The following is a 20,079-nucleotide window of genomic DNA, read 5'->3' as shown; positions in this document are numbered from 1 at the left end:
TGGTGCATTGAACTGGATAAGGTACAGAGGGGCCTAGTACATTCTTAAGATGCCTATAGGTCTAAGAACTTGGTTATAATTAATATGACTTGGCTTGCAAATAAGGTGATAGCCAGTTTAAGATCAGGAAGAAGTATCCCAACCATGTTAACAAGAATTTGATATTTCTTAATGAGACACAAGCAACAGGGATTAAAACAAAAGAAAAAACAAAACTGGAACAGTTGAGCTCGTCTTTTGAGAATATGACCAAAGGGAACATTTTGAGAGCTGCTTTTTTTTTTTTTTTTTTTTTTTTGGTAACGTGCACAAATTACAATGGAAAATGACTATTCTAATTAGAGGAACATCTTTGTCGAAAGATAGTGAAACTAATGACCACTGAACGAGGTCACCTTTAATCTTATTCTAAAAGGGGAGATGGCAGGGCATGGCTGTTAAAGTCAATGGCTCTTCGGGGAGCATGAGCAGCACTGCAGAAGTTAATGGTGTGCCCTCTCACGCCACCTGTGGCTGCTACGTTCTCCTTCAAAGCAGCCGTCGAATGTCTAACAGTTTCAGCAATGACATCTGCTTCTCTCCCCTAGTTGTTTCCCTCACATCTGCAGCGACGGTGACAAAGCACATGCTCCTCTTCGTTCGCCCTCATTGCTCTGACCTTTCCTGTGGCTCATTTTTTATGCTTTGCCTCCTTAATGGCTATCAGCAAGTGCAGAAATGAATTAGAATAGTCTCATGAGGGTTTGGGGAACATTCACCTGGTGAGAAGCCCAACGTTTTCTTGAAAAATAAACGTTCTTCAGAGCGGAGACACTCACCAGCGTGCTTTGAAAATGCCGTTTCCATGACATTTTTCTGCCTCCTCCCCCGTATGCTGAGTGTTTTCTGCTTAGAAGGAGCCGGCCCTGTTTTCTTCAGCAGGCCATTTCCTGTTTTTCACACGCTCCTTCTAGAAAACTCTCCTACTCCTTTGCATTTCAGTGGAGACCAAAATCCAGACATTCAAAAATTTTGTCTTAACCGCTGCGCGTGTAGCTGCTATCGCTGTGGTAACAACTGGCCTGCTGGCTACTGTTGTACTGTCATTGTTTCCTGTTACAAACGTAGGCAGAAGTAATCACAGCTGCTTGGCTTCTGAGGTGAGTTTGGCTGCTTCGGCTCAGTTCACAGCAAGTGGATTTCCACATTATGGGGGCAAAAAACCCTCCTAAATATTGCAATCTGCAGTAGTTGTCCATCTTGGCAGTGCTTTTAATGAAGAGAATAAGGATTGAAATGCCACACTGGCTTTCCCCAGAAGCGATCTCTCTAGCCCAGGCGTAAGGCACGGGCTAGCGAAGCTTTCTTCGGTCTGTTCTTGTTGCATGGATTATGGAGGTGCCCTGGTGACTGTGTAGTTAGGGTGGGATCCACAAAGGGATGTAAGCATTGCAGTGCTGAGTGTCTATTGTTCAGGCTCCTAGAAAATCACAGGAACACTCCTGCGATCCCCAAGGCTGAGTTAGGTGCCCAGGCGCCCTGTGCCGTGAATGGGGGGAAGAGTGGGGGTGACAGGCAGCTAAGGATACAATCCAGAAAAGCTAGCTTAGGTAGGCAGCCACCTAGCATGTTAGCCTATGGGAGATGCTGCTCAGAGGGGTGTGTGCTAAGCCCTACCTCTCTCTCTCAGAAGTAGGCGCCTTTGTCAGCTTAGTGATCCACAAACGAGAACCTGCTGCCTCAAGACAGGATGCTTCGGTGCCTGAGCTGGCTTTTGAGAGAGGGAACTAGGCCCCTGCCTTACTCCATGCAAAAGAGGAGGGCAAGGAGCAGATCTTACTTCTAGCCCAGTAGGTAGAGCATTCATCTGCAATGTAGGAGACCCTGGTTCAAATCCTCCTTCTCTGCTGGTGAGGGAGAAAGGATTTGAAGAGGGATCTACTACTCTCAGGAAAGTGCTCTAACTTCTTAACTATGGGATATTCTGAGGTGGGGCCCCCTTAGCCTCTCCTGTTGAAGCTGTTGCACTCTGGATAAATAATGAAAGGGTGGTTAGAACAGGGGGACTAGAGCTGGGGTCTCCCATCTCCGAGGTGGGCTTCCTAAGCACTGGTCAATCCGGTTCTCCCTCTCTCTTTCTCTGGTCCAATGACCATTGTAGTATTTATCCACAGTGGAATAGTCTGTGGAGAGCAAGTGCGCCTGAGAATGCGAATGACTCATTGTCGGACAGGGTCTGTTTCAATTAAGAGGTTGAACTTGAAGGCCCCGATGCTGAAGTGTTCTTGGTGCAGGACCTGAGAGTTAGAGAACTAAGATGCCTTAGAATTTTGACCTATCAATGTTCTGGCAAAGTCTCTTGTGTTCCGAGTGGGATCTGTAAGTAACTACTGCCATCTGACTACAGGAATGACACACGTGCGTGCGCACACACCCACATGCATGTATGTAACTTTAAATGGTGCCTTCTTCATAGAAAGCTGTATTAACCCATCATATTATCAGCCTGGGAAAATATCTGATACATAAATATAGCTTCAAGAAATATTCATTACTGCAACTTGCCAAATGAGAAAACTACCAAATTAGGATACAATGTACCGCATCGTGAGAGACGGCAGGTTTTTGCACCGGAAAATAAAAATGCAGTTATTGGTCTAATCTATGCACAACTCTGGTTAACACTAAGGGACTAATAAGGGGAATCTGGCATTTTTCTGCGACCAGGAAAAGAAAACCCCAGAAAAGAAAGGAAAGATAACTGTCAGGCAGCAATCGCGGCCCATCCCTGTCTTCCAAAACCACCTGCAATGTCTGCTAGTGAACCTGTGGCTCAAGGATTGGACTCCTCAGTCACCAAAGGACCCATGAAAAATAAAACATGTGAAAGAGATCAGCCTCGACCTCGAGGGATTACCAATAAATAAGGGCAATAGAGAACCATTAATTATTTGTATTACAATAGTACCTACATATTGAATTGTTTTAAGGGTCCTTTTCTAATGCGTAAGTTTGGACATGTGCGGAGAGGCTGACTATTGGCCTAGACTTTTTTTGGCCTGGATGTTGTTGTGTTTATAAGTTGCTATGTGGAATAAAGGTGATGTTTTTTAAACCAGGGTGTGCGTAACGTATCTATAAAATGTTCTGCCTGAAGTAACTGCGGGGTGGGTGGGAAGACCAGTGGGAAAGGACTGGAAATTTTCAAAAAGTCCCTCTGCAGAGAAACTGGTCAAAATGACCTGGCCAAACTTGCACAAATATGTGTAATCGATCGTGGTAAACCAACCAGAAAAGAGAATAACAGCACGAAAATAGCTTGGACAGCACAAACAGAAAGTTGATTCATGCATATTGTATGACGTACGTAAGATACTTAATATTCATGATATTCAGTGGTGATTGGAAGAGGAACTAATAACTATGTAATTTGGATGAGTATAAATGAGAGAGAGATTGTAAGGGCTGTCGGAACATCCTAGAATAAATCTAACACGACCTGTCTGCTCTCCAAGAGAATGGTAAATTTCCTTTTTCTGTACGTCTGTCATTTCCTACTTTAATAGTAATTATAATTTCAAGGAATGCTCTTGCTTAAAATACAGGTTTGACTTAAACCTGAGTGTGTACCTCTCTCACAGGCTCCAGCTGAGGGTAGGGCTCATTGTGCTTGGCCCTGTATGTACATACAGACACAGCCAGGTATTAAACCTAGATCTCCTGAGTCCAGTGCCTGGACTACATCATCATTCTTTCTCAGACTTTAACTGAACTGAAGCACTGAAATTTTCAAGAATTATTATTCAAAGACCAGGCAGATAAAAAGGGATGGTTGAGAGGATCAAGTGCTCTGCAGCTTCTTGGGAGAATATTTTTACATGGCTCTCTCTCTTTCACAATTGCAGAGTGGCATAAAATACGATGCAAATGCAGCGGGGGGGAGGTGGGTTAAAAATAAAAAGCAGCAATAAAAAATGGCTGTTTCTTTCTTCAGTGTGCTTGAAATTTCACTCGTGCTTTGCACTTAAAAAAATGTACTTGCTAAAATATCCCAAGTCCAAATAGTTGTATAACCAAAACGGAAGCTCTGGTAGATAATAAAACCTTTTAAAATGTTCTCATGCCACTCAGAATTAAAAACGTATTTGCGCTGTTTAGTTTCATGACCTATTATTGCTTAGCTGGCAATTGGATCTTAAACTTAGACTATTCCAATATCATGCTTGTCTATTTCATCAGAATACACCCAAGACAACCATGACAGCTATATAAAACTCGTTTTAAAACAAGGCAAACTCTGAACATCATTAAGCAACAATGATCAAGGCACAGGGTCTTTCCCAGAGATTTTGTTGGTGGCCCTCTGCCCAGTATGTTAGCCAATCTGATTTCTTGTAACATCTCTTTACATTCCAGTCACCTTATATTTTAATATGTGCCTGTTGTTTTAAAATGTCATTTCACATTTCCCAGCCAAATGTGTCCTACTCATTCACAGTAACCTCCGCCAGCTCTTGCTTTTCCAGGAACCAGTTCTGTTAGTGGCATCACATGGTTTGTAATGAACACAAACCAATTAACAGTGAGAAGGAATTACTGTTGAAGCTGTTCTTTCCAAATAAGAACAATAAAAGGAGAAATAGGAAAAGAAAAACCTTTATACAACCGCACCTTTTAAAGACAAACATCACTCTTAGATCTTTCATGTGCAGAATCTCACATGATGGCTAAATAGTGAGTAATTATTTATCTACTTTTCTGTAGAGGATCTCCAAGTTAATAGGACTGTGTCTGAATTTGGCAAACTGATTTTATTTAATAGGTGAAATACACCCTCGAATAAAGGACCAGCACAGGTTCTTTGCACTGCTTAAATTCCATTTAAATACTATTCTGAGTGCTTCAGAGAGATTTAATTAGCTCATATGCCTTGTGCGGGCTGTCTGAGTTTCACCCCTCATACTTGGAGGCTATGGGGCTGATTTTCATTTAAAATTAAGGAAATGTTTCTTTCCAAATATGTTCTGTTTTCTAGCACGTGACATTTACTTAATCTACAGGTAGCTAAAGCAATAACTTCGGAGCTAAAAATGCTGTTTCACACTCTCCAAGCTCTCGTCATTCCTGTCGCCTGGAGGAGGATACATTTTGAATTAACTAGATTAATTGTTCAATGCAATAAGGCCAAAACTGGCCACTTGATATCCCAGGTGATGGGGTATCCAAAAGGCTTGATCCTCAAAATTTGTTTGGTTAAAAGAACTTAATTTCCTTTTTGTGTTGCAGAGAGCCATATGTTTCACAAAGGAAATAACAGGTATGCAAGAGGCACATGATTATGAATAACCTAATGCTCATCCATTGTATATGATCTGACCGGGAAGTGGATGAGTGGTTATATGTAGAAATAAATTATGAATACTACATCAAAAAGGGGGGAAGCTCACATAATATATATAAGCATATTTTAAAAGAATTCTCTGCTGTATCTTTGAATGATACAAAATTTCCAGAACAATCTGAGACCATCACAAGAATAAAACAAAAATCAAGGATGTCTCTGAGGCTGACGGGTGGGATGGGTGAGACTGTGATAGAAAAATATGGGAAATCTATTTGATGATGGAAAAGAGCAAATGTATTTCTAAGCCTTTTCATCTGCCTCACTGCAGTTCTCTGTTTGATTTCAATGAGGTTACACTGGCATAAAAGTGGAGTAATTTGGTAGTGAACCAGACCCAAGGAATAGGATCTGTGCTTTTATATGAAAGGACTGCTTTCCTGCTCTAGTCAGATATTGCTTGTATCTGTACATTAGCAGCATCGTCCACTTAATTATATTAATATTGTCATCCTAGCATTTGTTTTCACTAACAGGTGAATTAAGGGGCTATAGACCCAGTCCATCATGGTACTTAAACACTGAATCCAATGAGACTACTTGTGTACTTAAAATTAGGCCTCTGTTTAAGTAACTTACAAAATCAGGACCTCCATACTGTATTCTGTGTATAGTACGTAGCCACTTCCATCAAGGTGGGTGCCTTACCCCGGGAGCTGAAGAGTCCTCCAGGGTGCTAGTCACATTCCCTCTCTCTTTCACTCACGATAAAAGTGTGAAAGAAGGGGCAAATAACAGGAAGAGGGCTGCCTATATATATGCTAGTGAGTGAATGGTAATGGGCCATGGGGGAAATATTGATGCAGTGTAGAGAAGAATACTGCTTGTTTGCTACAAGATAGACTGGAAAATGCAATCCTTTCCCTGCATTCCTTCAGAACCACATGTTCACAGAACTGAAAAGAACTGGACTAAGATGTCAAGCTCCAGACAAGAAACAGTTAGCACCTGTGTACTCTGAGGTGCAAGACACTTTATGATCTTAGATTTCGTTTATACAAATGACACACGTTTTGGGCCAGACTGATTACTGATACCTGGATGAGGAAAATCCGTATTCATTAACTTTAGCTCGGTACCAAAGCATGCAGGGTGGTTCATCTTCTAATTCTTCATTTGCGTCCAGGTCACTCTCCAATCACTGTCCTTTTTTGTGCAGCAACTTTCCCCGCCCCCCCAACCCCCCCACATTTGCAACACCTGCTTCTGTCACAGCTGTTTTGATTTATCGACCACTCCGATTTAATACTTTGTTCCTTGGTGAAGTCTTGGAGCTCGTGTCTGATCTAAAGTCACCTACACTACTTATTTTAGGGGATTTTAATCTCCATATGGATGTGCCCTCTGACACCGGCCAAAGAATTCACTGTACTACATGATTCACTCCAGCTTTGTCAGCACGTCCATGCGCCTGCACATCTGAGAGGTCATGCTTTTGATTTGATTAGCTTCTTGGGTCTCTTCTGGCTTGCCAATACATTTCTAGATTTATTGTGCCCTTAGGATTCCACACAAATAAGTTGCTTGTTTGAAGGGAGTTGTCGCCTCAGCTCATCACTTCCAGCCCAAAATGAGGAATGTGATCAGCGTTCATTCTCCAGCTGGAATTTTGCAATGCTGGCTTGTTGTTCTTTGCATGTGCTTGTATCATTTACCCTGCATGACCCAGGGAGTGCAAATATATTCGAGGGAATGAAGGCTTTAACGCTTTGAGTCTTATTCATGTTGTGGTTTGGGTTAAATCTTGGTGTTATGGGCTGCGGCCTTTCATTCAGGATAAATGTAATGAACTGGCTGAAAGAATAGCAGTAGCATCTAAAACCCAGGCACATGGAAGGCTTGAGAAGAAGCTGAACTAGGGGGCCCGAGGGGTTTCAGATGAAGGGGTTTGGTTTGGTGGAGCTGTTTCTGTCTGAGAGCGTGTGAGAGAAGAGGAAGTGAAAGTCATAGAGTTTAAGGCCAGAAGGGACCACCAGATCATCTATCTGGCCCCCAAACACCACCGAGCACCCAACCCTAAACCCAGCAACCCAAAATATTACAGCTTACAGGAGACTGAATATGTGCTCCAGATAGAGAATAGAGACCGAGTGGCCAGAAGGCAAAGCAGACAGCACCGGGTAATGTGGCCCCGAGAGAAGGCTAAGAGAGGTAGGCTTGGGACATGGGGAGCTGGCTGGAAAGGCAGGTATGGAACAGTGACCAAAGGAAGTGTCTCCTGCTATTTGATTTCTACTGCGTTCAGGGAAACTAGACTTTATACATAATTATTGTAAATAAACAAGACTGCATCAAAGAAAATACCTGGTTCTATCATCAGTTTCTCCTCATAGTGGAAACAACCTGCATAGCCCCAAACTTTTGACTAGCTGCTTAAGGCAAAGGGGTTAACAATATAAATGCTTTGGGACTCAGAAGTCCTTAAGCATTGAAATCAGTTTTTAAAGTAAGGAGTGCACCACATCTTTGCTTGCTTGCTTTGTGTAGATGATTTTAGGGCACCAACAATCGTGGTAGAATAGCTGGGCAGCAGCTATGTATTTAAGGAGCACAAGAACAAGGAACAACAGACTTAGCTCCTTGCTGTTTGGAATGGCCATTATTGCCTAGTAGACGTTTTTTGCACCACGTTGTCTTTTGCACCACGTTGTCAGGTCATTGTTAAAAGGCCCATCTTAAATATTTACCCTGAAAGCAGCTGGGCTTGAGCTCATTCTAATCTCTTGTGGTGAGGTGCTCCGCAGTCCAGAGCCCTCCTTTGAGACTAGCATCCTGAGACTTTCACACTGGCTCTCATCAACTTCATAGCTCTGACGAGTGAAATTGGACACAGTTAGGATGCAGTGGTGATCGTTAATATAGACCTTCTGCTTTAGTCCTTTTACAGCTTGGTCACAACCCAATCTGCGGGAGCTCCCAGTGGTTTCTTGCACAGTCACTCGGGCTGGACTCCCCACCCCTCACCCTGCTCCAGGGGGGGCATTGAGTGTCCACAACTGCGACGCCCCGCTCTTATTGTGTATGCTGGCCACATGCTGCCCTTCCAACCACCCTGTGCTGCTGTGCTCATGTTCCGGCCACACCCCAGGCCAGGGCCCCCGTCCTGGCCTGACCCCCACGTGCCTCCCTGACCACAGCACCCTGGGTGGCTGCCCAGGTTGCCTGTCCCTCAGAGCATCCCTGAAGGCTAATTCAGAAAATACTCTGGGTGCAATGCTTTCCTCCCATTCTCTGGGAGGGGAATCTGGTGCTGTGTTGCGTGTTTTCTTCCCTGGGAGTCGTGGGGACCTTCTGCAGCAACTCCACATAGTTGGGCCTATGCAGAGTGGGAGGAGGGATTCTGGGGGTAGGTACATGGGAGCATCTGCTAGCTGCAACATACTTCCTTTTGGGACTTGGTGAATTTCTGAGCAGAAATCTGCAAGTTAGTAGTGCACCAAGCAGCATCGAGTCCTCTCCTACAGTGCTTCTCCCATTTGGAGGGCGAGTTAAGGCCTATGTGAAGAGTGAACTGTCCATTCTAAGGGAGCCAAGATACAAGGGAATAGGGATTTGGTGGCCTGCATAGGTGCCCAGTTTCTGTGGGGATGGAACCGCGGGTCCCACAGGGTTTCAAACCTTGTCTTCTCTGCCAGGTATGAATGCCCTCCTCCCTGAATGGAGGTGGCCAAAGAAACTCCCTGAGGAGAACCTTGCTCTTGATCTGTTACCAACAGAATGTATCCCTTCTTGGTGATTTCCCCTGTTGGCATGCCAGGATGTAACTAAGGGCAGTATTTGGATTGCAGCTCTTAATAGGGGAACAACTGTGAGTTCTGAGCATTTTTATAAGAGAGCTAATAGGGGCTTTGCTCTTCAAAGTCTGACTCTCTAGAGATCACCTTCCCCTACCCCTCTTTGCAGTTCACTCTTTAATGGCTTTCCTGATGTCTTCTGGCACAGAGTTCACTTCCTATGGTCTTCAGTCTTTTAAAATTCTTTAATCCCTGCTTCTCTATTGTGTTGGCTTCCTAAGAGTGCATTGATTACAAGATATTTTTGGGCTATTCATAAGCTGTTCTGTCCTTATGCTGTAAGCTGTGCCTTAAAAGCATGACAGGAAGGTTTCTTATTCAATGCAAGATGAAGATTAAAATGTGCAGAAAAGTGGAATCCCCATTCTTAAGTTCCTCCTTCATGGGGTTCTCTGCCTTTGGGTGGGTGCAATAGGTTTCAATAGATCTAGGCAGAAGAATAGTCTGTTTGAGTTGGTCGTTAGTTTTGTGGGTTTTGCTAACTCTAAAAGCTGCACCACAAGCTAAAGACTCAACGCTCCAGGCTGCTGAGCTCTCAGGAGCGGAGTGTGGAAAGCCAGCAAGCTAACACTGAGTATCGGGGGGTAGCTGTGTTAATCTGTATCCACAAAAACAACAAGGAGTCCGGTGGCACCTTAAAGACTAACAGCTTTATTTGAGCATAAGCTTTCGTGGGTAAAAACCCCATGAGAAGTGGGGTTTCTACCCACGAAAGCTTATGCTCAAATAAAGCTGTTAGTCTTTAAGGTGCCACCGGACACTGAGTACTGAGCATTCGCTCAGCACCTGTTCACAGACATTTCCTTATAGGTAGAAGAAAGTTCCTGCTGCTCAGCAATCAGCATAAATACCTTTAAAGATGTGCATGGATGAGCAAAAAGTAGGCATGACCATGAGGATGGAGAAAGGGCAATGCAGTGAATGCAGATGATGCACATAGCAGACATCATCTGGCTTTTCAGTGACTTCCACTGCTAAGTGGGAGGAATGGCTTTACCCCCAACGAACTAAAGAGCTGCACTAAGAAGAGAAGGGGCAATCAAGAAGGTCTTTTATTCCACTCTCAAAGCTGAGCACCCTACCTTTACCAAGAGACAATTGGAGGATGTCTTTCCTAGCCTTCTTGAGCAGTCTGGAAATATGAAAAATTGTATAGTAATGTAGTTGTGATGCTGGCAGACCAGATGCCAGCTCATGCTGAAGCCCCAGGTCAATGCGCTTGTGTATTAGTACAGATTAGAGTAATTGTATTTGTAAACTTCATGAAAACTAATAGGTTGTTACTGGCATTGTTTTCACTTATTTGTATACTGTTATAATGTAGTAGCAAGTATTTACATTGTGCATACCCCTGTAAGTAAATAACGCACCAAATGCGGAAGAAGCTTTGTGGAATGCAAATTAAGAATTTTAACAGAAGAGTGCTAATTTGAAAGCAAGTGGTCATTGTGTGTGATGATCGGAGGTCAAAGGCTCTAAATACATTCCTCACTCAGTGTCATCAAAGGAAAAGACCATGTAGGTAGTGACAGTCAGCTTGTTTTCCGTGAGAAGAAGCTATAAGAATGGATTAAAAGAAAGATCCTTTATCTCTGGACTCTTTGGATTCTAACAGGGCAGAATAACTGAATGAGAAGATGGAGATCCCCAGAATTATTCTGGGTAGCTCTGAGAGACTTTTGGGAAACTGGCAGATTACAACATCTCTGCTACCCTTTGGAATTATAGACTGTGACTTATCTGTATATATATTTTACCTGCTTTAACCTCTCAATAACTCTCATTTCCTTTTCTTAGCTAATAAATCTTTAGTTAGTTTACTATAGAATTGGCTACCAGTGTTGTCTTTTGTATAAGATATGGAGTACCGATTGATCTGGGGTAAGTGACTGGTCTCTTGGGACTGGGAGCACCCTGATGTGATGTGATTTTTGGTTTAAGTGAGCTTTTATCATAAAGTCCAGTTTATCTGGGTGGCAAGCGTGTCAAAGGGGGACTCTCTGTGACTCCATGGTAAGACTGGTATAATGATTCACATTTGGTACTGGTTGGGTGAAATTTAATTGTAGAACACACCACCAGTTTGGGGTGTCTGCCCTGGTTTCTGACAGCCTGCCCTGAGGTAGGCACTCACTATTGTGAGCTACTCCAGACAGAGTGACAGTAGCTACCAAGCCAAGGTACAAAATTCAGTTTTGCTTTCTGCAAGTGTCCTGTTGTCACTGAGCACCAGCATGGCCTAAACCCTGCACTTTGCTAACATGGTGTCATGGCTGTAAACTCCACACACATAATCATTTCAAAACAAGTCTTATTTTTTTAGGCTGCATGCCTAAGGCTGAATCCTGCTAGTCTTAATTAGATGAATAGCCCCATTGGCTTAACAGGACTACTCATGTAAAATAGGCAGGATTTGACTTTTAAAATGTATGTTCCTTCAGCTACATATTTATTGTTGGATATATTCCATCCATATGATATACAAATCTGTGAGGATTTGTATCTCTCAGCATAACAGGTTAGCATCTTTTCCTAGTCGTTAATTGCTGGACACCAGATGCTAAGCGTTGATGTTTCGTATATAGTGCATCACAGATTCAAATATGTACGTTTATGTAACGTATGTGTACCAATTCTTGATTTTTTTTCCTCACTCTGTTTTAAGGTATCATCTTTTTGGGCCCAATCTAGGCCCTGATGTTGCTCAATTAAAGACAATGGGAGTCTTGTCATTGACTTCAATGGGCACTGGATCAAGTTCTTATTACCTATAGAACATAAGACTGGAAGGGACCATCTCAGTCATTGAATCCATTCTGCTGCTACTGCAGACAATGGGAGTTTTTACATTGATTTCATTGGGCATTGGATCAGGCCCTTTGTTTGATTCTATTTAACAATAAATAAATAGCTCTTTTAAACTAAAAACAAGCTTCTATAAAATCTTGCAGATCTTCAGGCTTCTGTTTATTGTGGCTAAAAATTACTACACAGAGAAATTATGTAGAACAATCGTTTGGAATAAAGTGGTGTGGCCAGTTTCATTCTTTATTTTATATATTGACTTATGGAACATCTACTGTCCTAGAAGCAGGGTTTTTATTTATTATTATTTATTATATGACTATTAGGGACTTGCATGAAAATACACAGCCTGCCAATAAATCTAATACGGTAACTATAAGAGAGATACTTTTATGCTGTGTTCAACATTTTTCATTCTATAAAATGCCTTATGTATTTTACTGTGGTCGCATATTTTGCTTAAAACAGTTGTGTGTGTGTTTTCCCCCTCTCTGGAAAAAATAATACATATATTTTACATTTTGAGTCTCCAAATGGAGGAGTAAATTTCCTTTTTCAGTATTATATATATCTAGTTTTCTGTCCATTAATATTGTTCTACATACCAATTTGACAGCAGAAATCAGACATATCTCCCACTGGATTTGAAATACTTGTGAAAGCAAAACACACACACACACACAAGGAATCGAAATAAGCCAATCTAATTAAAAAAAAGTTTAATTTTTTTATACTCTCCATGTGTGAAAAACCTCCTTAGAAGCTTAAATATAATATTCCCAGCTTTGCTGATTTTTTTCCTGTGGCTTTCTTTTTTGCAAACTCTGGGCTGGATCCTGGGTATTTTGCGCATGCAAGTGGAAAAACTCCATTCATTTCAATGGGATGTTTTTGTGTGAGTGAGCAGAGCAGGATTTAGCCCACTGATATTTGCTGATGCATGTTAATAGAGAATGCATGTCTGCTTTGTGCACTGCTGTCTTCATGTGTTAACTAGAGATGGGTCAAAACTGCAAAGTTCTGCTCTAGGTTCACTTTCCCTAAATTTAGGGGTGTTCAGATCAATGATTTTGATTCAATTGATATTAGAAATAAGGGACAGGCACTAAAGGCCTGATTCCGATCCGATCACTCACGTTGAATATTACCTTAGGGGTAGTTAAAGTCAGTGCCTATGTGTCTCTCCTACACAGTCCCCAATAAGGGGCGATTGAGGGGTAGTAGGATGGCTCTGGCCAGAGCCATGCTGTAGGGTAGAGCAGTCACTGAATGGCAACGTCTTAATATGACAAGTTCCTTGGAGCGGCCTTGTGGTGTAGTTAAAATGCACCAGGGCATATTTTTCCCATTGTGGACAATGTGTTTTTTTTTTTGTTTTTTTTCCAATTTGCTGGCACGTCATGATCACTTAATAATCAAACATATTGTCACTGAGTACTAGTGAACAATGGGGAGGGAATTTCTTGGCAGTTAATTGGGGAGCTAATTCATCTTGGCCCAGATGGTCATTAGCTTTTAGGAACTGTCCATGCTACAGTTCATTACTGCTACTGACTTGTGAGCTTTTCTGTGGCTGGGAGAACAGAACAATTCTCCAGGGCTTGTCGCCAGAAAGTTCTCCCGCTTTTTTGATGTAGCTGATGTACTATTTTGTACGGTCTTCGTCTAGGTTTCACTTTCTTTTTATTTAACCAGGCCTTTGATACTATGTACCTGCTTACACTTATGTGTGCACCTTGCATTCTTTTCAGACAAAGTCCCAGAGCTGCTTTGATGGCAAATACTTTCCGACTCTCTGCCTCATCTTTGTGTCTAGCTAACTCATTAAAAAAATCTTTTATATGGCATTGGTAATGGGCAGGGTGCTTTACAAACATAGATAAGACCAATCCAATGCCTTTAAGACCCTGTAATCTAAATAAGACAAGACAAACACAAGGCGAGGCACTTGTCAGCAGTTCAGGAGATTGAGAGTGTGGAGATAATTAATGATGAGAAGGGGAGAGGGATTGTTTGAAGTGGTGGTACTGGGGAGGAGTTGGAAGTAGTGGAGAGCGGGTGCTTGGCAGATAGGGAGAAGGAAATCCTCCCCTGCATAGTGGGGGACTTGATAGGAGGCATGAAGATGAGTGGGGGGAAAGAGATGAAGGGGAGAGTAAGAGAGGAATTGGAGGATGAGTAGGGGGAAAGGAGAGCAAGGTAACATTATCATAGATGAAGGCAAGGAGCTTGAATCTGATCTGATAAGAAACAGGAAGCCAGTGGAAGTATTTAAGCAGGAGAGTGATGTTTAGATGTATTTGTAGATCTCTCTGTCTATATCATCCGCCTGTCTAGTCTATCTAGTAAACTTGTCATTCTCTCTATGCGTTTATAAGGGCTGGCTAATTGATGGAGGGAGGCAGATAGAAAAAACAAGCCCTGTTATGATGAACTAATCTGAAGTAAATATAACATGTGACGTGCAAGTCATGTGCCTGATCCTGCAGGGGGCACTTTGTGCCTTCCTTTCCAGGGGCTCCAGCGAGAATCCAAGCGGCTCATCGTTTTGCAGGACTGTGCGTACTCTCGCCACAGTAAACTACTACATTTTCCTTGCATTGATTCTCTTTTGGCACCATGACAGTAATACCCCTCTCCCCCAACACTTCTACCTCTCTGATTTTTAGGCCACCACCAAGTCAAGCAAGGAACGTGTGAGGTCGTCGCAGTGCATCGTTGCTGCAATAAGAACCGAATTGAAGAACGGTCGCAAACAGTCAAGTGCTCTTGCTTCCCGGGGCAGGTGGCTGGAACAACAAGGGCCCAGCCCTCTTGCGTCGAAGGTAAGCAATCTCCCACTCACTCCTACTGCTCTTTGGCTCTCTGAGATGTTTAGTCTCCTTGATTATTTGACTTCTTGCTGTCTAGAAAGCATAATCCTTCCTTTTGTTAATTTTGGAAACATCTCTGTTTGTTGATGATAATGAGTGCGCATAAATCTTGGTGTAATTAATCTCCTTAATATATGTTCTTGTTCATTTCATGTCTGTGCCAATAAAACTTCTTAGTTTTTCCACATAAAAAATTGTACTTTAAACTAGCCTCAAAACTACACAAGTCAAGACATTTTCAGTTTAATCATTAACTCATCCAGTTGCCTCTAGACATAGCAGCATGGCCATGGAATCATTGGGATGTAAAGAAACCACTGGCTGGTCATCGATCCAGTACTTCGTAGCCATGGGCAAGCAGATTAGTACTGGGACATCTGGTTTGTGTGAACTCTCCTGTAGGCTGGCGTAATCCAGCACCCTATATTGATGATGAGTGTCTGCACTGGACCCCCATGTGTCTCCGCTGGCCTATATCCATTCAACTTTTTGTGCATTCTGACCCAAATGAGATGGTGGGTGAAGAATCCCAAGAGAGTTGATTATGTACCATTGAATTGGATACCACAAACAGTAGATGGCACCCCTATGATCTGATAAATGCAAAAGCATAGTACAAACTGATCTAGTCCATCACCCTTGCCTTCGGGTTAGTTTGAAGAACTTTACAATCCATAGGCACAATGGCACAGTTTAAAGATAGATTTACAGTCTTCAGTTTGTTGGGACTGCTAAATATCTCTTTTTTTAAAATAATACTGGACTAGACTGATTTATAAATTAAAAAGTTATGAAAGAAGAAATTTTCTCTTGAGTTGAGATTTTATAATGCAGCGAGCTAGAGTGAATTTGTGTAGCTGAAATATCTACCCCCAAAGACTCAAATCTATCTAAATATTTCATTGTTTGTCTCCGAACACATATTCTGCTTCTGGCCATGGGATGTTTTTATGTTAGGAAATGGCTAATATAAGTCTTCATTGGCTTCTTTGTCAGTAAGAATTAAAAGGATCTTTATGTATAAAAGTCTGTGAAATTTACATTTAAATTGAAATAAAGCAGAAATTTTTTAGTAGTTTACTGCTAATTAATATTGACACAGAAATCACTGTCCTACATTTTTGTTAATCCACAAGTAAGATACTTATCTTCTGTTTTCATTGCTTTTCTCACAAAATCATGACCTTTAAAAGTTAAATATAAAATACCCTTGGTTTCTCTGACTTTCTATAATGTTTCACTTTACATTTATTTGTAGGATTGTTCCTAACTGTCTGATTTTAGTACTTACTTTTACCTATTTATATGTTTTCTATTTCTGAGACCCTGTTATTTTATTTAGGAATTAGATTTGGCTTGATGTCTGAAATATCTTGTAATGCAGGGGCACAATTCAACCTTAATTTTTCAGTTTACTGAATAATTTTTCCTGTAGAATCATATGCAGTACCGGTACCTTTTATGTAACATTCCATGCAACAGTTTTACTGTTCTTTATGGTGGATAATAAAGTTTAGACATTTATGAAAATATACTTTAGCGTTACAAAGGTAACACTCTCTGCTTTCATGACAGAATGAAGTGCATGGTGCAGTGGAAGTCTAATTTATTTTGTCAGAGCAAACACTTGCTGAAACAATTTAATGACTTCTTTTCCTTCAAGTGTGCTTGAGATTAAATAAGACCAAACATTTAGAATGCAAGATTTTTAGTTATAAAAGCAGAAGCTCTTGATTTGTTTCCCCCTTAAGGTGATGTTTTAATATACTTTTATGTATTTTTGTAAGTGGATGACATTTTATTCCTCTCCTGTTGCGCAGAACCCATAACTATCTGCTCACAGGCTCAAAATTGGATTTTTGACTATATACACAGACTTCTGAAAGCCTCAACAGTGCAAAAGCCAGAAAGAGATAATGTTCAACATGGCCCGACTTGTATAACTAATTATTTTAAATATAATGAAAGAGATTCATTATTCTTTTTCCAGAGATTGTACCAAGGTCAAGAAGATTTAGTTGGACCACATTCTGCATGAGAGTTAAGGTCTTGTTGAAAGCACAAGTGTTACTGGTGACATTCTAACTGAAACAAAGTGTAATTTAGAGTGCTTATTTTGAGTGGCTTTTTAAGGTATCTTCTTTTAAACTTAGCTAATGTTATTTATATGCGGGTAGCACACTTCCCTTTGTGTCAAGCACTCCGCATACATGACATAATAATAATATTAAAAAGCCCGTTCCTGCCCCCAAATTCTTGACCATCTATACAGCCATAGTAGGAGAAAAGTGACATACAAAAGACTTGACACACAATTTCACAGTGGGGTCCTGGTCCAGGACTAGGTCTCCATATTACGCCAGAACATGAAACCCTTGTTCAACCTGATGAATACTTACTCACATGATTCGTCCTATTGATTTCAGTGGTGCTACTCACATCAGTTCATGTACCGTTATGTAAACAAGGGTGATACAAATGGTATTAGTTCAGGAAGAATTATGATGCCAGAATGGAAAAAATCATTAAGGAAGAATAGGAAGCCCTTAATAAAAATACCTTAAATAATAATAATCCCTCTCTCTTACCTAGTGATTTTTGTCTATAGATCTCAAAGCACTTTACACAGGAGGTCAGCATCATTATCCCCATTTTACAGATGGGGATGCTGAGGCCCAGGGAGGTGAAGTGACTTGTCCAGGGTCACCCAGCAAAACAGTGTCAGAGCCAAGAATAGAACCCAGTTCTCCTGAGTCCCAGTCTATACTTAGTAGTCTTTGTAATGGACATAATTTCATGCAGACTGCCCTAGGGCCAGGTACCCCAGGCTTCCAGGATCTGTGGCTCTGGTGAAGGTCTGCCATGTGGACTATCCTGGGGCCAGGGATCCCAGGGTTTCTATTTCTGTGGTGTTGGGATTTCTCTCAGGTTCCCAAGGACCCAACTCGACTCCGGACTCCTCATCAGGTTTCATTGTTGGCATACAATCAAACTACACAGAGCTGATCAGACTCATGGGTAGGGGTGGGTACAGGGCATACCACAAATCCAAGGAGTACAAATATTCGTTACTTTATATAAAAATGAAACCTATATTGACACATGCGTCTTGCATTCTACATCATATTGTGAACTTTATGATTGGCCAGGTTATTTTCAGGATCAATTCCTGTACATATCATCCGTTGTTCACCTGCCACATGCACACAGCCTGTTTTGTTAGTTTCCTCCTTGTATTTTGTTAGTTTCCTCCCCTTGTGCTTATCTTCCTTCTACACATTTGTAGCCATTGCTTCTGACCCAATTATTTCTTGCCCCTGTTTTTATAGCTTATCTCGTTCCTGCCCTTGGCTACTGGGGCCACTCATACTAAGTACGGCCTACACATGGCTCTTGGACAGGGCTTGTGGGGTTTCCAGGTTCTCTGCCGTGGAACCAGGACCCTGGAGGTCCTGGAGTAGGTTTCCAGGGTCTGTAGTTGCAGACCAGTCTTGCCATGTGGACTGCCTTAGGATGGGGACCGGAGGGCTTCCAGACTACTGGGCCAGTTGCTACCAATTCCTGAGCTGACCTGAGAGTCTGGAAGCCCTGGGGTCTGAAATTAACATTCTTGTCAGTTGCATAGCTGCTAGCAGCATGAGACTTTCTTGGCTCTTCAGCAAATTGGGAAATTATACTGGCTCCCGCGTGGAGTGTTTTTTTTTTTTTTTTTGTTTGGTCTTTCTCTTGTTTCATTAACTTGTTTCTTGACCAGATCCCATTGAAGTAAATGGGAGCCTTTTCATTGACTTCAATGAGATCTGGATTGGGCCCTAAGTGACCTTTGTTATTAAGTTCTGTGTGTTATGGCTTTTGGTGTAAGTAGGCCATGAAATAGGTTTTTAAAAAAATAATCCTTATGGCATTTGGAGTAGAATCATAGCTCAGCTGGGTAATTTGAATTTTTAAAATACCTTGGACAGATGTTAAAGAATATCACAGAAGGTCAAATTAAAACAGCAATCTTACTACAGGAATACTGTATGTTAAAATAGAGTACAATGTAGTGAACTGGTGGGTCAGACTTAAAAATACATTCAAACAAACATAGTGACATTTAGGGCCAAATTTTCAATGAGGCCTCAGTTTTGTACTAATTCATAATGGCCATGTATGCACGTAAATTTGGAATTATGCGGTCAAGGTGAGTGCCCATGTGCATTTTGTGTAGACCTGGATACTGCATGTTCGCTCTAGAAAATAACGTCACTACAGAGTTAGGCATGGAAACTTGGTACTTCACTGGTCAACGAGTGTGGCAGTCACCTTAGCTGCATAAATATAGAAATGAGGCTTTGGGTGGGACTGGGAGCGAGAGAGATGGAATGCCACAATGCAGCCTGTCCACAGCAACTATCCAAACCCACAGGCTGGAATAGTATCATAGATATAACATTGCTGAAATCTGATGTTTTTGCCTAGCCTGTTCATCAGGGTTCATAGTATCATAGAATACCAGGGTTGGAAGGGACCTCAGAAGGTCATCTAGTCCAACCCCCTGCTCAAAGCAGGACCAATCCCCAATTTTTGCCCTGATCCCAAATGGCCCCCTCAAGGATTGAACTCACAACCCTGGGTTTAGCAGGCCAATGTGTCTACTGCTGCTCAGCATACCCGCTGTAGTGTATTAGGACCTCTGGATATACGTAGTCATGGATGCTTTGGGTCTTTACTCAGCTCAGCTCTAGCTACCAATGTGCATTGGCCTGGTTTTGACAAGCACAGAACCCTTTTTACAGAGCACAGGGCATGCAGAGGTCCATACATGGTCAATCCATCCACACCGCCACCCTGGGAATCAGGGGATACAGAGTGCCATAATGGAGTTATGCTAACTTACATCTGCTGGGGATCTGCCCCTAACTGTTATGTAGAAATTAAAATTTGCCAAACAAATCTGGCGAGGTGAGGAATTCTACCAACGTGGGGCTAATTGGAAAACACCTTCTTCTGGAATGTGCCTGGAGAGGCGAAGGTTGGTCAGAAGATTGTTGGCAACTAACCATGTGCTACAGAAAGGAATGCAACATTAATTAAATCCTGGGAAAGCCTTAAGTGCCTTGAATGTAAGAAATCGAGCCTTAAATTGAATCCTCATTCATTTTACCCAATTCATTTGTAAAATGGGTCTAGTAATATTTTCTGTGTTGTGAGGCTTAATTAGTATTTGTAACATGCTTTGCACTTC

General features: G+C 41.8%; 1 protein-coding gene across 1 annotated transcript in view; it reads left to right on the top strand.

Moving 5' to 3' along the window:
• LOC144267444 (uncharacterized) overlaps positions 1-20,079 on the top strand; it is a 96,005-nt gene that overhangs the window by 39,380 nt on the left and 36,546 nt on the right. Inside the window, exon 3 of the mRNA XM_077821425.1 lies at positions 14,649-14,804. Within this exon, the coding sequence (XP_077677551.1) occupies positions 14,649-14,804 (156 nt within the window). The remainder of the gene's footprint in view (positions 1-14,648; positions 14,805-20,079) is intronic.

Source organism: Eretmochelys imbricata, chromosome 7 (assembly GCF_965152235.1).
Source record: "Eretmochelys imbricata isolate rEreImb1 chromosome 7, rEreImb1.hap1, whole genome shotgun sequence".
NCBI classification, from domain to species: domain Eukaryota; kingdom Metazoa; phylum Chordata; order Testudines; family Cheloniidae; genus Eretmochelys; species Eretmochelys imbricata.
The sequence above is the reverse complement of the archived record's forward strand: the minus strand, read 5'-3'. Positions and strand labels throughout refer to the sequence as shown.